The sequence below is a fragment of the Dipteris shenzhenensis genome, chromosome 1, assembly GCF_047967505.1.
Source record: "Dipteris shenzhenensis isolate YYH24624 ecotype China chromosome 1, Dip_SZ_1.0, whole genome shotgun sequence".
Lineage (NCBI taxonomy): Eukaryota > Viridiplantae > Streptophyta > Polypodiopsida > Gleicheniales > Dipteridaceae > Dipteris > Dipteris shenzhenensis.
In genome coordinates this window covers 12,528,548-12,542,622 of record NC_141596.1, presented here as the reverse complement: position 1 = coordinate 12,542,622, position 14,075 = coordinate 12,528,548, and the positions used below count along the sequence as shown (strand labels likewise).

The 14,075-nt window shown below is 47.2% G+C and overlaps 1 protein-coding gene across 2 annotated transcripts in view; it reads left to right on the top strand.

The window, feature by feature from the left end:
* The first annotated feature begins 511 nt into the window (after positions 1-511).
* The window catches only part of LOC147905396 (uncharacterized), an 81,708-nt gene continuing 68,144 nt past the window's right edge, over positions 512-14,075 (top strand). For both annotated transcript variants that reach the window (XM_087371679.1, XM_087371631.1), the window contains exons 1-4: positions 512-1,129; positions 1,464-1,769; positions 2,222-2,333; positions 2,445-2,611. In XM_087371679.1, coding sequence (XP_087227805.1) covers positions 935-1,129; positions 1,464-1,769; positions 2,222-2,333; positions 2,445-2,611 — 780 coding nt within the window. In that variant the 5' untranslated portion in view covers positions 512-934. The remainder of the gene's footprint in view (positions 1,130-1,463; positions 1,770-2,221; positions 2,334-2,444; positions 2,612-14,075) is intronic.

The window sequence follows — 14,075 nt, the reverse complement described above, 5'->3', positions numbered from 1 at the left end:
TTCTTGTTTAACGGGAAGACGCATCAGTACTCCCTCGCAGTTCCGATCAGTACCGATTGTGTTTGGTGCATCTTCTGGTCGAATTTTCGCTGCAGGGGCGACGGACTTGCTCTACTTTGTCGAAGACAGCAGGAGGTAGGATGCTCGAGATGCAGGCAGCAGCAACGAATTTGTTTAGCACGTCTTATTCATGATCTTTTGGACGAAATAGGGGAGATAGGAGCCCGAAACGTTAGGGGAGATAGGAGGCCGCAACATCCTTGTCCACGCGTTTAGCGGACCAATCCGTGCTGACATTGCTTTAAGGGGTTTCAAAAGGTTTTTTCGCCAAGTTTGAGGTTCCGTTCCCGGTACAACGATCATGCAAAGCCTGCAAATGCAATTATGCGAAATGTATCCTGCTAGAGTGACGGAATTTGTGGCAGTGCCTGTGCTGATTGGAGAATCTTCTGTCAGTGTACCGTTTACTTCTCATGCAACCTGGTGGGAGTTTCTATCAGCTCTTGTTTAGTTAGGAAAGGACCGTCAGATTGCTCTGGAGCAGTGATTTTGCCTGGTACGAGGTGGGAGTCTGGGAGATGCATTGCATTGCGTATCACACGTTCGAGATGTTTGGAATCACACATTGATTGCTGCACTCTCATTTTGTGCCGAATGCTTCCCGCCTTTTTGCGGCGCCTGCGCAGAGCTGCGGTCGTTCTAGGCTTCCCATTGCTCGGCAAACGGTCGAAATGTTCCATGCTAATTGGTCCTTAGAGAACTCTCTCTCTCTGGCGTCATCGTGGCTTTTCGTCTCCTAAAGCTCTTGGACTTCGCAGGCGAGCTGGATGACGTAAAACATACATCGGCTTCATCGTGTCATCTTGAACGCAAGATTGCAGTCTCTCTTTGTCATCGAGGCGATTTGGCAACTGTTCTGTAACGAACAGCTGTAATGGGAACGCAAGGAGACGGAGCCTTTTCTTCCGACAAGGAAAGCGGTGCAGCATTGGGACAATCAAGTCAGGACGATGATTTGTGTATAATCTGTTTCGGAGAAGAGAGGGCCTGCGATGTGTATTTTAGTCCCTGTGCACATAAAGCTTGTGCTGCGTGCGTACAAAAAATTCGTGTAGCGAATGTGTATAAGGTAAAATTCTCAACTACAGGCTTCCGTTGCATCGGTACAGTTTACTCCTCCGCTACATGGTATGAAGATGGCCTCGCAGAATAAGATAATAAAGTACCAGAATCTTCTTGGCGTCATTCCCTTTATTACTGAGAGGCCTCCCACACACTTCTAAATACTATCTTCGCAATCCTTTCGACAGCTTGGGCTTTTTTTCTTACGACGTAAATACACTCTTTCAGTATAGCCACTCAGCATGAGGAGATTGGTTGTACGCATGCTACCTTGTGTGTGCTGTGCGATTTCGCAATTTGAAGGTCTGGCCGTATCTTAACCGTGGATGTTAATCATGTAGGCTGACAAAGGCGTTCGATGTCCCTATTGCCGGCAAGTGATCGATGGGTATCTTGATAACCCTCCTCGTACTGCAACGAATAACAATCAGAATGCAACCAAGGCCCAGAAAGGAATACAAGTCCCATGTCTCTATGGTAGAGCAGGCATTACATCTATTGGCGGAGCGAATGATTACGTGCCTCCAAAGGGAGTTGATGGTGGGGGATTACGCAGCATGCTCAGGCAAGAGGACCCGCTTCCAGGCTACGTTTTGCCTCCCCTCAAATCTTCAGATGACGTGGTCAGCATGGCCTTTGACAAAACGGTGAGCTCAATCGACTTTCAATGTGGCGCGCTTGGTCCTGAGGATCGATTCTGGTAGCGTGTAGCCCTTTTACCCACTTTATATTTTTTTCTCTTATATCGCAATCTGTCCATTGGTCTACGTTATGTTCACGTCTTTTTTAGTTTCAGCAACCTTAAACATGGGAGATTGTGCATAGTTTATCTGGAGAATCCTTGGGTTGCCATTTCTGTGTATGCCAATCTTCTTCTTATGCATTTTCAACTGGGAATTTAGAAAATTCTATTTCAAATCATATTTACTTCTGCTTTTCCACTTGTCCTGCACTGTCCACCCATATGTATGTAGAGATAGTGGATTTTAAAATTCTAGTGGAGAATATTGAGTCAAATTATGCATTGAAATAGCATAGCTGTATGATCAACAAGGGTGGTTTTGGACTAAGTCTATTTAGATGTAATGTGGCACTGCAGGGATCTAGGCATTTGAACTTGATGTTGCGAGAGGGATATCAAAAGCGCGATAAAGTAGCAAAGATTTGCAGGGAGATGCTAACACCCTGTGCGACGAAGCTAGCTGTACATCGTAGGTGGCTTTTATTAGAATGCTGTGCAGTATTTTGAAAGCACATCCTGCATTCAAGTTTTACAAGGATTTGTTTGTAGAGACCTGATTTTTTCGTACTTTTCCTGCCAGCATTTGGGAACTTCGTGTTACAGAGATTGTTGGAATATGCAGCATCACACAGGGGAGACTCTTCTGGAGAGAGTTTTTTCACTGCATTGGTGCGATCATTTGCTCAAGACAAGGGTCTTGTGATCGCTGCTCAAGATTCACGGGGGACGTTTTCTATTCAAAAAATGGTCAGAGAGCTGATACCATGGTCTCAAGTATTTGAAGGCTGCATAAGCTCTTGAAATTTAGAATATGATAGGTGCTTTGCCTTTTGAATTTTGCTGTATTTGTCGTGAAAATTATGCCACATTGTGTCACTATATAAAGGTCTGACGGGTGGCATATCTGGGCATAATGAGTAGCTTCACTCTTCCTCTTTGTGCTGTGTGGAATTGAAAATAAATTAAAGATTGAGCTCCGACTGGATATGTTACCTTTGTTTGTAATAAAGAAGCAAGCTTTCATCTTTGACCACTGTTATGTATCCCACAACTCTGTTTTTACCATGACGTTGCAAGTTATTTGCATGCTCCTTTCATTCATGTCTTTCTTTTGCATACTTTCTTCTAGGATTATGCCACATGCTGCGATATCCTGACTTCTGCCCTCAGGTATGCAATAGATAAAGAGTGAGCTGATACCAACAACTGGTATCAGAGGGGAGAGGGGATATGGAGAGTGTTCCAGCAGCTTTTGGGCCTGCTGCTATACTCCAGGAGAACTTTCACAGCTGGCACACCAAATGAAGGTGAATGGCATGTCATCTCAGGATGAGAGAAGCAGGAATTGAGGATCTGAGAAGGTTGTGCTCTGGGGGCAAGGAATGAGAAGGCGCTGGCTATCATGTGTTGAGTGCTTGCACACAAGTATGTACGCAATGTAGATCTTACAAAGTTTCCAAGGGAATGCTGGGATAAGCATTACAAGACATTTGGTGCTAAGATGAACTATTCAAACCTACATCTGACAAGTGGTGACCTTTTGGATTGAAGATCTACAGTAGTAAATTGATGGAAGAGCACCTATGTAGGACGCAGTCCACTATTCGGCAACTAGGATCTCTTGATGTAACTGCAAGAATATGATTTCACAGGAATAGTTGGCACTTCAATGGTAACAAAAGATCAGAATTTAGCATTTTAATGGTAACGGAGATCAGAATTTGGGAAACACGACTGCCATTCTTCTTGAGGAAAAGTGACATATGAAAGCTATGATCATCTACAGTTGATCTCAACACTGTAAAGTATATTACAAACAGGATTCAGGAGCTGATCCGTCTGAGGAGGTCTCTGGAGACCCCCTGCAAAAGAAGATAATAGCACCACATAACAAGATCTAAATCAAGGAAGCAGCAAGAGAGCATCTAGCCCCGGTAGTCTCCATAAAGGTCTCAAGCTCACTCTATGCAGAGGCCACAAACAGGGTTGGTAATAATGGGTAACCTTGTTTGACCCCAATAGTGCTCATGATCTCCTTTGTCCATCCAGCTTCTGTTCAGACTCTGCCTAGACCCATTCATAAAGTGCCATAACAGCCCATATGATCTCTAGTTCGTAACCCAGCTCCTGTAGTCATCTAATAAGGCGGGCTCTTAGTATTGTGTCAAAGGCTTTGCGGAAATTTACAAAGCAATAATAGACCCTATGACTTCATGCTGTGGCCTTCTCTATGACACTCTTGAGTGTGAGTATGTGATCCATGGCGCCATGGTTACATCGGAAACTGGCCTACCTCTCTGCCCTAAGTTTGTAGAGAAGGGGGAAGGGGCAGATTTGGAGATGGGGAGAGAATAGCAGAAGGAAGGGACGAGAAGAGAGGAGAAGGGGAAGGAGAGAGGAAGAGAGAGAAGGATGAGGGGATAGAGAGATAGTGAGAGGGAGGAGAGAGAGTGTGAGCGTAGGCAGTAGGTAGCTGGAAGGAGGAGGGAGAGTAGATAAGATTAGATGTCACATCAAAAAGTGCGTACAGAGGTGTGGAGGTGGACTTATATAGTCTCCCTCTACTATATCTTCTTTTTGCCCCCCTCTAGGCCTAAAAATCCCTGAAGCCAAATGAGGCCTAACCCTCACTAACTTGGCCTGATCTTGGCCTTCATTACAACCATCCCCGCTCAATATTATTTTGCCCTCAAAATTGCAAGTGGTGGCTGGAAACAAAGGCTCCTTGCTGCTGCAAAACGGTGAAACATATGCCACCTGGGTCAAAAGGAAAAATAAGATAAGTCCTTCTCCCCATAAGTTGTGGCACCACCGGGGTCATGTAAGTGTTGATCCCACCTAGCATACTTGTCATGAAGAAGCTTCAAAAGCACATACAGATTGGCTCTCCCCAAGACAGCTATTTTGGGGACCTCTCCATGCCTTGCCACCCACTTTTCCCCATGTCGGAAGCATTCATTGTTTTGCCATATACCTTGTAAGGCAGCTTTGAGGAGTTGTTGCATTGCATTTTTCAGCTGCCCATATGCTAGGAACTGAAAATCATTCTCATTATAACTGCTGTACTCAGGCTCTAACACTTCCAGCAGTGCTTGTGCTTACTCAGCATCCAAGGATTTTCAGTCCTCACCTGTAAGGCCTTCAGCTCTGGGCTGTATCGCTGTAATTTACTTCTAACCATGACACCCATGAGGTCTTTGAAAGCTGCCCATGTGTAGCTACGGCTTCCAAGACAAAGCCCTCAACTTCAACCAAGTGTGGGCATGGTGCATGCCATCATGAGGAACCTTGCCCTCATCATCCATTGGATATAATCTGAAATATCCTTCCACAAAAATCTGTCCAGGCTGCATTTGAGGTGGCCTAGACTCTATGTAGAGCCTCATGTCTGCCAAATCCTCTCATAGGCATTGGGCTGAAGCAAAGCTGAACGATGAGTGCTAGAGGGACAGGCTCTCCCAAAAACATTAACATGAGTTTGGGATGTGCCAAATGGCAGCAACGAAGATGGGCTTATATCCTCTGCACATAACTCAAGGATATCACCCCTTGGAAGAGTCGCTGGTGGAAGTCTCTGGCTGAAATTTCCCATGGGTGAGATCATAGTGAGCTGCTCACTAATACGCTTCCCAACGATGGAAGGATTTGGCTGGTCTACCGCCTGCCCACCCTGCATCTTGTGTGGGGACGCGACAGAATCCACATGCATGAGTGTAACTTCATGCTCTACAGACAAGGATGTAGCATCATCGTGTCATATGAGATCACCCTTCTCAGAAAGAAGCTGATTGCCTTTGTCCTGTACGATACCCAACTTGTGTTGTGGCAAGTTTGCCTTACCATTAACTGTAGCTCTACCTTGGTCTCCTTCCATCGCACTTCCATGTGCATCTTTTCCATCATCTGGCAAATCTGCATTATCATGCTGCTGTTTGGACCAATATGGTTGTGCAAGGGTTTCTTGCCATCAAACACCTTCTCAAAAGTGTCATAACAGGCATCTTCCTTTTGCTGTCCATTGCCATAACAGCCATCTTCTTTGTGCTGTCCATTGTCTTCATAATTTGGGCTGTCATTTCGAGGTTGTATCATGTACATGCAGCTTTTGTCATTCCTACTAGTCATGAATGTATGCCATCTGGTAGTATCCCAGAAATCTGCATGCTTGGCCTGGTTTCCATTCCTACCATTAAGTTCAGTCCCATTCCTACTAGTCATGAACGTATGCCATCTGGTAGTATCCCAGAAATCTGCATGCTTGGCCTGGTTTCCATTCCTACCATTAAGTTCAGTCCCAGATGAATGCATCTCTATTGTGTGCTTCATAAACATGTCATTTAAGTTGAGCAGCTCAAGTTTTGATTGCCCTTTGAAAACTTTGTTCTCAAATTTTGAAAGTGCCAATACATGGCAGCAATATTTATGACATGCTGCCCTTGCATTTACAGCACTCATGCGAAATGCCTTCATTCCCATTATGGCTGCTAAGTATTGGAGGAAAAACTCCCAGATATACTCATTTAGTGAGCAATAGTGAAGGGCATTATTCATGTGGCTATCTTTCCTGTACTGCTCCTGAATGTGTGGTGATGCAGCTTCAGGGATTAAACTGTCATGCATACCTTGCTCTTGCTGCATAATCTGCTTCTTAGTAGATTTGCTTTGGCATCCTTTGTTATCATCACCGTGGTCTTCAATATTTTCTTCCTTAATGGAGACCATACAACGCTGGATACTCACCTCCTCCTCAAAAACTTTGTCCTCAGTTTGCATGCCTAGACATGTCTACTGCAAGTGCATCCACATCCTTACCTTGCTGGTCAACATCCGCATCTTGATTTCTATCACAGATTTGCTCAACATTGCTTTTCTCATCATCTATCTTTTCAACCATTTGGCCTGCTTCATTGTCACTGTTATGTAGGCTTCTGCCATCACCATGCATACATGTATTCCTTCCATTGGTATGCTGAACTGCTAGGGCATCGTCTGGAGCAATGTATCGGTTCTGCAAACTGATACAACAGCATCCTTGCTGTCCATATTCGTTTCCATCATGTGGGCTGCTGCTTTTATTTGAGCGGTTATCCCCAAAAAATCCACTTATATTTGCAGTTGTAATCGCCTTGAAATAATCAGATTTGTGTCCTGCATACAAAGGCATGGTAACTGGCTTAAAGCATGATTTGGCTGTGTACTAGTGAGCGGCATAGGATGGCTAGGCTGCATTGGCTGCATTACCAACATTCGCACATGTGCATTCTCCTCAGATGTTGTTGGGTGGCTATTTTTATCGGCTTGCTTAGCCTGTGTCATCACCCCTCTAGTAATCATAGCTCCAAAAACAGGTGGCTGCTCTATGGCATTTGTATCTCCACATTTAGCGTGGAATGATCCTAGGAATGACATCTTTGTTGGTTCTAACAGCTGAATGTGTAATGTACAGCCACCGTCATATATATCCCGACCTTGCAAGCTGTTTCGTGCTTGCAAATAAGCCCAAAAGGGGAAAATACTTGATGTAACACATCCAATGTAATAGGGTACAAGAGGTTGTAGATGGTAATCGAAAGAGTTCCCTTGGGCTGAAATCCTGCTGTGCGTGCAACGTTTGCCATAAAACCTCGATGCGGTGTAGAGAATGCATTCCGGCTGTCTGATCTGATTGGACCCCATGCTGGGGTATAGGCTGCTTGCCTTTGTCCGGTAATGCATGTGCGACAACTTGGCCAATCTGCTGAGACTGCTGACCAATCATTTGTTGTCCCAACTACAAAGATGTATCCTGCTGGAGCATGGAGGAGAATGCTGCAAGGAATTGAGCCTGGACAACCCAAGATGTAGGAGAGAGGGCCTGAGTGGTAGTAGGAACATTTGTACCACTAGTGGATGCACCCACTGTGGAAGGCAAGTGCTCATGCTGAGCAGCCTCATCACTGTCTAATCTTATTGCCTAGGGATGGGTCGTTTTGAGCCTTCTTGTCAGTAATTCCGTGCGTATGGAGAGGGTGTCATGGCTGCAATTGTAGAGTACCGAGTCCTGATGGAGATTGAAGGAGCTGAGGGGGACTTGGAGGTAGGCCAGTCCATAATTGCTTATCTGTTGAACCCCCTAGCTTAACCTAACCCTTGGGTTGGGTTGGGGGTTTAGCCCAACTCAAGGTTAGGGTTAGTTTGGTTGCTGCTAGGGGGGAGAGAGAGAGAGAGAGAGAGAGAGTCTATTAACGTCCACTAGAGACCAAAAGGTGTATGGGACAGCAAGAAACCCTCTAGTACATCTGCCTTAGGGAGGGCACATGGCAACTTCCAAGGAGTGCAAAAAGTCACCCACACATTATTTAGAATACCTACATGATAGTTTGGAAGAGTAAATAGCCATACATCAGTTTAAAAGAGAGAGAGAGAGAGAGAGAGAGAGAGAGAGAGAGAGAGAGAGAAAGAAAGAAAGAAAGAAAGTTTATTAAAGTCTTCGGGAGACCGTGAAGGTCTATGAGACTAAAGATAACTGATACAATGAGCATAACGGTGGCGGTCTCAAAATGGGCCAGCCAACCGTTTCTACAAAAAAGAGGTTATGAAGGACGGTGTGTCTAGTCCTGATACAAAAAATGTGTGTCTACCTCCAGATGATACAAAAAAGAAGGGGGGGCACCAAAAATGGGGTAGAGGGGGGAGATACAGTATATATGTGCAGGTGGTGATCGTCAGAGACCAATCATAGAGGGGCCGTCAAATGGGAGGTCGGAAAAAACCCTGCGATAGATGATTGGCCTCTGACGTCACGCGGCCTAGTCGAGCTCGGTCGTCGGGGGCGGCGGGTGGCCCTGTGGATGAGGGCAACGGTAACCCCGGTGGGACGGGCAGAGAGCAGAGACGAGATGTCATGGACCCGGATGTGTGAGTCTGTCCGCTGGCGCAGCTGTCGTGGCTCTGGCTCTCGCTCACGTCCGCGTCGTCGGCTAGACTGAGGAGAGGTATCCTGTGACTGGAAGAAATTAGAGATAGGCCGCTGGGTGTCCTCACGCTGTGTGTGCTGCTCGTGTCGTCATGCTCGGAGAGAGGTATCTCGGTGGCGAGTCATCTCATGTAAGAAAGCGGCTAGGCATCGCTGATCCGGGAACTGCAGCATGTGTGGGAGGGGGCAGAATCTGTCGCGGAAGAGGCAGTGGTAATGGCCTCGAATGGCATAATAGATAGGACATCTGAAAGCAAAGTGCTCCTCCGACTCGATCTCTTGCAAGTCGCAAAGTGGGCAAAGGCGGTCCTCTCATGGGATACCCTCTGCGCGTCCGCTCTCGATCCGTAATCGGTGTAACGAGACCCTAAACTGACCGGGGTGATCCGGAGCGCATGTGGTAGATGAAGCTGTGTGTAACTCAGAGATGTGATGAAGCCCTCCTGTGAGATCTGGAGGCAGTGTCGGCGGTAGAAGTCGAGCTTCACAGGAAGCTCGGAGTGAAGAAACCATATCCGCCAGGTGTGGAGCTGGAGCAGATCCGCTCAAATGAGCTGGTTGACCTCCTGGTCAGTGGGGGAGAGGGGAGATGGTGGAGCGTCGAGGCTATACTGAAAAGGAGGCAATCGGTCTAAGTCGAGGCCCAGTTGGGTGAATCAACTGGAAAGACGACTATACCAGCATTGCTGGTCCCCATCAACGGATAAGGCCATAGAGGAGGATAGGGCTAGCCAAGGTAGGCGGAGGCGACCATCAGCGGAGGAGCTGAAATCCCTGATTCTGTGGAGATAGGTGATAGCCTGAAAAGCCGCATCAAGCTGTAGGGGTGAGGCGCCGAACTCTGCTAGAATGATCTGGTGTGGTACCAATGGTTTGTTGCGGATCATCCGAGCAAACATCAGTATCTGTAGGCGCTCGACTCGAGCCCACTCTGTGTCTGAAAGGTCGACTCCCCACCAAGGGCTACCGTACATGCCTGCTGGGCGGACCAAAGAATAAAAAAGGAGAGACTTGGTCCGCGGGTCCTGGAAGTGGGAGTGGTAGCACTGTCGCTCCAGCTTGGCAAGAGCGGCGTATCCCCGGCTGATCCTGGCCTACATGGCCGGGCGCATTGTGAAGATCGGGCCTGAGAAGACAACGCCCAAGTATGTGTAAGAGTCAACTATCTCAACAGGGTCGCCAGCGAAGAGGAACTGCTCTCGGTGCATAGCGGGTCTGGAAGTGTTGAAGATCATCACCTTGGTCTAGAAGTGAGAGAGAGAGAGAGAGATTAATGTCCGCGGGAGGCCTCGCAGGCCTATGGGACAAAGTGCAAAGTACACCAAAAGGTAAAAACTCATACAACCCACAAAGGGCTGGGGCAAGGGCATGTTAAGATCCTTGTTGAGCAGTATACTACAGTGAAATACTGAATCTGAAGCCTATACTATGATGGCTCGCCTATGGGTGGTGAAAATGTCTCGGATCTGCATCTGTCGGGCTGTCTCATGCTGTGGTGGCGGAGGGAGACGTGGTCTCCTCGATCTTTGAATCCTCTGAGCTATGTTCAGAGTGACCCCTCGTCTTGGGCGGTCTCCTATGAGGAAAGCCATGATAGGTCAGACCTCAATAGGATGTGCTCTGGTTGCTCTCCGTGTCGCGAGTGGCCTCTACAACCCTCTCTCAGTAATCCATTTTGCCCGCATATTAGCTAGCTCCTCCTCCTCTCCATTGTGTCTTGGAGCTAACTCAAATGCATAGAAATCTGTGACTTGCTGCTGTGTCTGGTTAGCCAGTGTCTGGTCAGCCACTGTATCCTGTGGCCTGGTCGCCTCCTGTTGCTCTTTGATCTGTCGTAGTAGGGTCTCCCTATGTCGGTGCATCTCAAGCAGGTAGAGTCCAATGCAGACCTAGTCATGGAAGTGGATCAATCGCAATAGTGGGCTGAAGCCACTCCCATCCTGATAGTATGGCCCTCTGATCTCGTAGTAGGTTGGGCAGGCGCAGGAGAAAGTGCTCCTTTGTCTCAATCACTCCTAGCATGCAGAGCATGCAGATCCATTGCTCTCTTGGTATACATGCTGCTCTCCGTGTCTCAATCCTCAGCTGATGGGATGAAACCTGCATCTATCCAATGGTGATCCTCAATCCTCTGTCGTCGAGATACTGAGGTCTGATGATGAATCGCTCCGAGACGCTCGGGAAATGGTCGCGGTAGAACTGGGTCTTGGTGGGGAGCTCTTGATCTTCCCCCTGAAGTCCGAGACGTGTGGAGCTGGAGGAGATCTAACCGTATGATATGGTTAATCTCATCTCGCGGGATCGACTCAGGGGTTGCATCCATATAGTTCTGAAACGGAGGACGCTTGTCCATCTGAACCCCGTGTCTTGCAAACCATGTGGATATACGTGCATACCATGTGTCGGCCCCGCTCTCAGCGAGACGTCTAGATGACTCTAGGGTCAGGCTCGATAGTCTCCAGTGGGGATCTCAGCATCATCATCAACATCCTCATCATCATCAGCAGCAGGTGGATGAGGCAATGGGGGCATGAATAGAGTGCTGTGGGCTACTCAAAGGTGCAGTCTTGGCACATATCCTAGTTATAGCTCTACGCCTAACCAGGGCTACTGCGACCCGCATCGGTCGGGCTCCGACTCTAAACAGGGAGGGGATGTCCTCAAGTGTGATCTGTGTGTCGATCCTCTATCTAAGCTATCGGGTCACAGGCTATGGGTTACGGTCACATCGAGGCCTCATCTCGTGGAGGTCCATGTGATCTGGCTGAAAGAACTCCGTGATAGAGCTCTGAGAAGGATCAGCCAAGGAAAAAATTTACTCCTGTCTCTGTGCTCGGAGTATCCTCTCGCGGTGTCTGGGTACCTCATGAATGAATCCTACTAAATACCGTTGGTCTAGGTAGGAGAGGAATCGGGCAAAAATCCCATAGCTATCTCTAAAGAGGCAATAGAAACGCCCTCGGATCTCATAGTAAATAGGACATCGGAAGATGAAGTGCTCCTCTATCTCAACCTCCTGCATGTCACACAATGTGCATATGCGCCTCTCCTTGGGTAGTTGCTCTGCTCTGCCGCTCTCGATACGAAGTCTGTGTGAAGAGACCCGTAACTGTCCAAGAGAGATCCTCAGTGAGGGGGGTAAGTAGATCTGCGTGTATCCTGGTGGGTCAATGAAACCCTCTGCTGTGATATGTAAGAAGTGATCTCTGTAGAAGCTAAGCTTCACTGGGAGTTCACTCGGTCCCAACCAGGTCCAAAATATGTGTAGCTGTAATAGATCCTCACGGATAACTTGGTTGACCTCGTGTGATAGGAGGGGAGAAAACGGAGCATCCATGCTGTACTGGAAGGGAGGTAGTCTATCCATGTGGAGCTCCAATCGCTCAAACCATCTCGCTGTGCGTGCATACCAGCACCTCTGGTCCCCACCTGCTGCAAGTGCCATAGAAGTGGACAGAGCTAGCCATGGTATCCTGCTACGCCCAGAGGTGTAATCCCCATACTCCCTGACTCGGTACAAATACTTGATGACCTGAAATGCAGCATCTAGCTGTAAGGGGGGTGACCCAAACTTAGCCTAAATGATCTGGTGAGGAACGGATGGCTTACCTCGGATCATCCGTGATAACACGAGAATCTATAGCCGCTCCACACGGGCCCACTCTATATTCAACAAGTCTGGCCCCCAACATGGGCTGCCGTACATCCCCGCTGGGCGGACGAAGGAGTCAAAAAACAACCCCTTGGTCCGTGGATCCTGAAAGTGCGAGTGGAAGCATTGCCTCTCTAGTTTGGCCAATGAAGCATATCCTCTGCTCAAGCGTGCCTGCATCGCGGGTCTCATAGTGAAGTTGGGTCCGGAAAAGACAACCCTGAGAGAGAGAGAGAGAGAGAGAGAGAGAGAGAGAGAGAGAGATAGTTTATTAAAGTCTTCGAAAGACTCGAGGGTCTATGAGACAAGAAAAACCAGATACAATGTGCTGAATGGATGGAGAGTCTAAGCAAGCATTTGCACCTAACCAAGACAAATAAAAACACGGAACACCAATACAAGGATTTGAGCCTATGGAGAGGATGGGAACTGTGGTGATCCTATTCATGCTCTGTATGTTGTCTAAGGAACTAAGTCCACCGGGCGGTTGCGAATGGAAAAGAGGGTCTTGGCAGAGAGAGGCTCCGGTGACAGTCAGTGCTGCAGCGGCATGTAACCCATGATAGAGCATAGATGTCAGTCATTCTGTGTGGTTCGTTGTGGTCTCCTAGCCATGGCTTCATGTCGTACAAGAGCCATGTCACCCCCATTGTTGGTGCCCTTGGTCTGGCAAACATGGAGGTAAAATCCCCAAGCCTAATCTGTGCATCGACATGCTGTATACCCCTAACTGCTTTATATCTACTGCATATGAGCAGTAATACTGCTGAAATGGCATAAATCTCAGAATTCCCTTTGCATTGGGATGTGTGCTAAAGCAACAATGTGCCCAAAAGTGTATGCAGAACAGTCTCGAATGTTAAAAGCTGGCAATACCTTTGTAATGCGCACATGAAGTGTTGAAACCCTCAAACCAAATGCTTCTCCGTGAAGTGTACTTGCCAAGAAATGTCACAAACTAGCTCTGAATTCTAGAATTTAATGAATGTGACTAATAAATTGCATTCAAAACAGCTTCAAATGCTGTGCTTATTGCAAATGTGCTGGAAAATGCACACAATTGATGTGGTGGTCAGGTCAAACTGCTCAAAACTTGACAAAGTTATATGGACTTTTCTCTTTGCTCATCTTTCTTTCAACCCCTTTACCTTGGGGAACCTCTGCAATGACATGATCCTTGAGACCCTCCAAAAACCTTTCGAATTGGAATCAAATCTGAGAATGCCTTTAAATTTGTTGAAAACCCTAAAAACCAGCACATAACTTGCACGTTTCTCGACCTATCATGTGCTTTTTGTTCCTAGAGTGATCCACTCAGCTGGGTGAAGTTGCTGACATCCTAAAACATCACCTATGTTGCAAAAAGTGGACACAATAATTAAACAAAATGAAATCTTTCCGAAATTGTTTGAAACGGATGCCTGACACTTGCACAATTTGCATAGTGCTTTGTAGAGCTGATAACACTGGCTTCATGCAAAAAGCGAGCTGCTCTCCAACTGTTGGTAGATTATTTTTTACTCCTCTTGAGATCAAGCTCCTCTTCCTTGGATGGACTTGTGTCATAGGGAAAACTTTTGAGTTCCGTCTAACGCTTCTGTCAA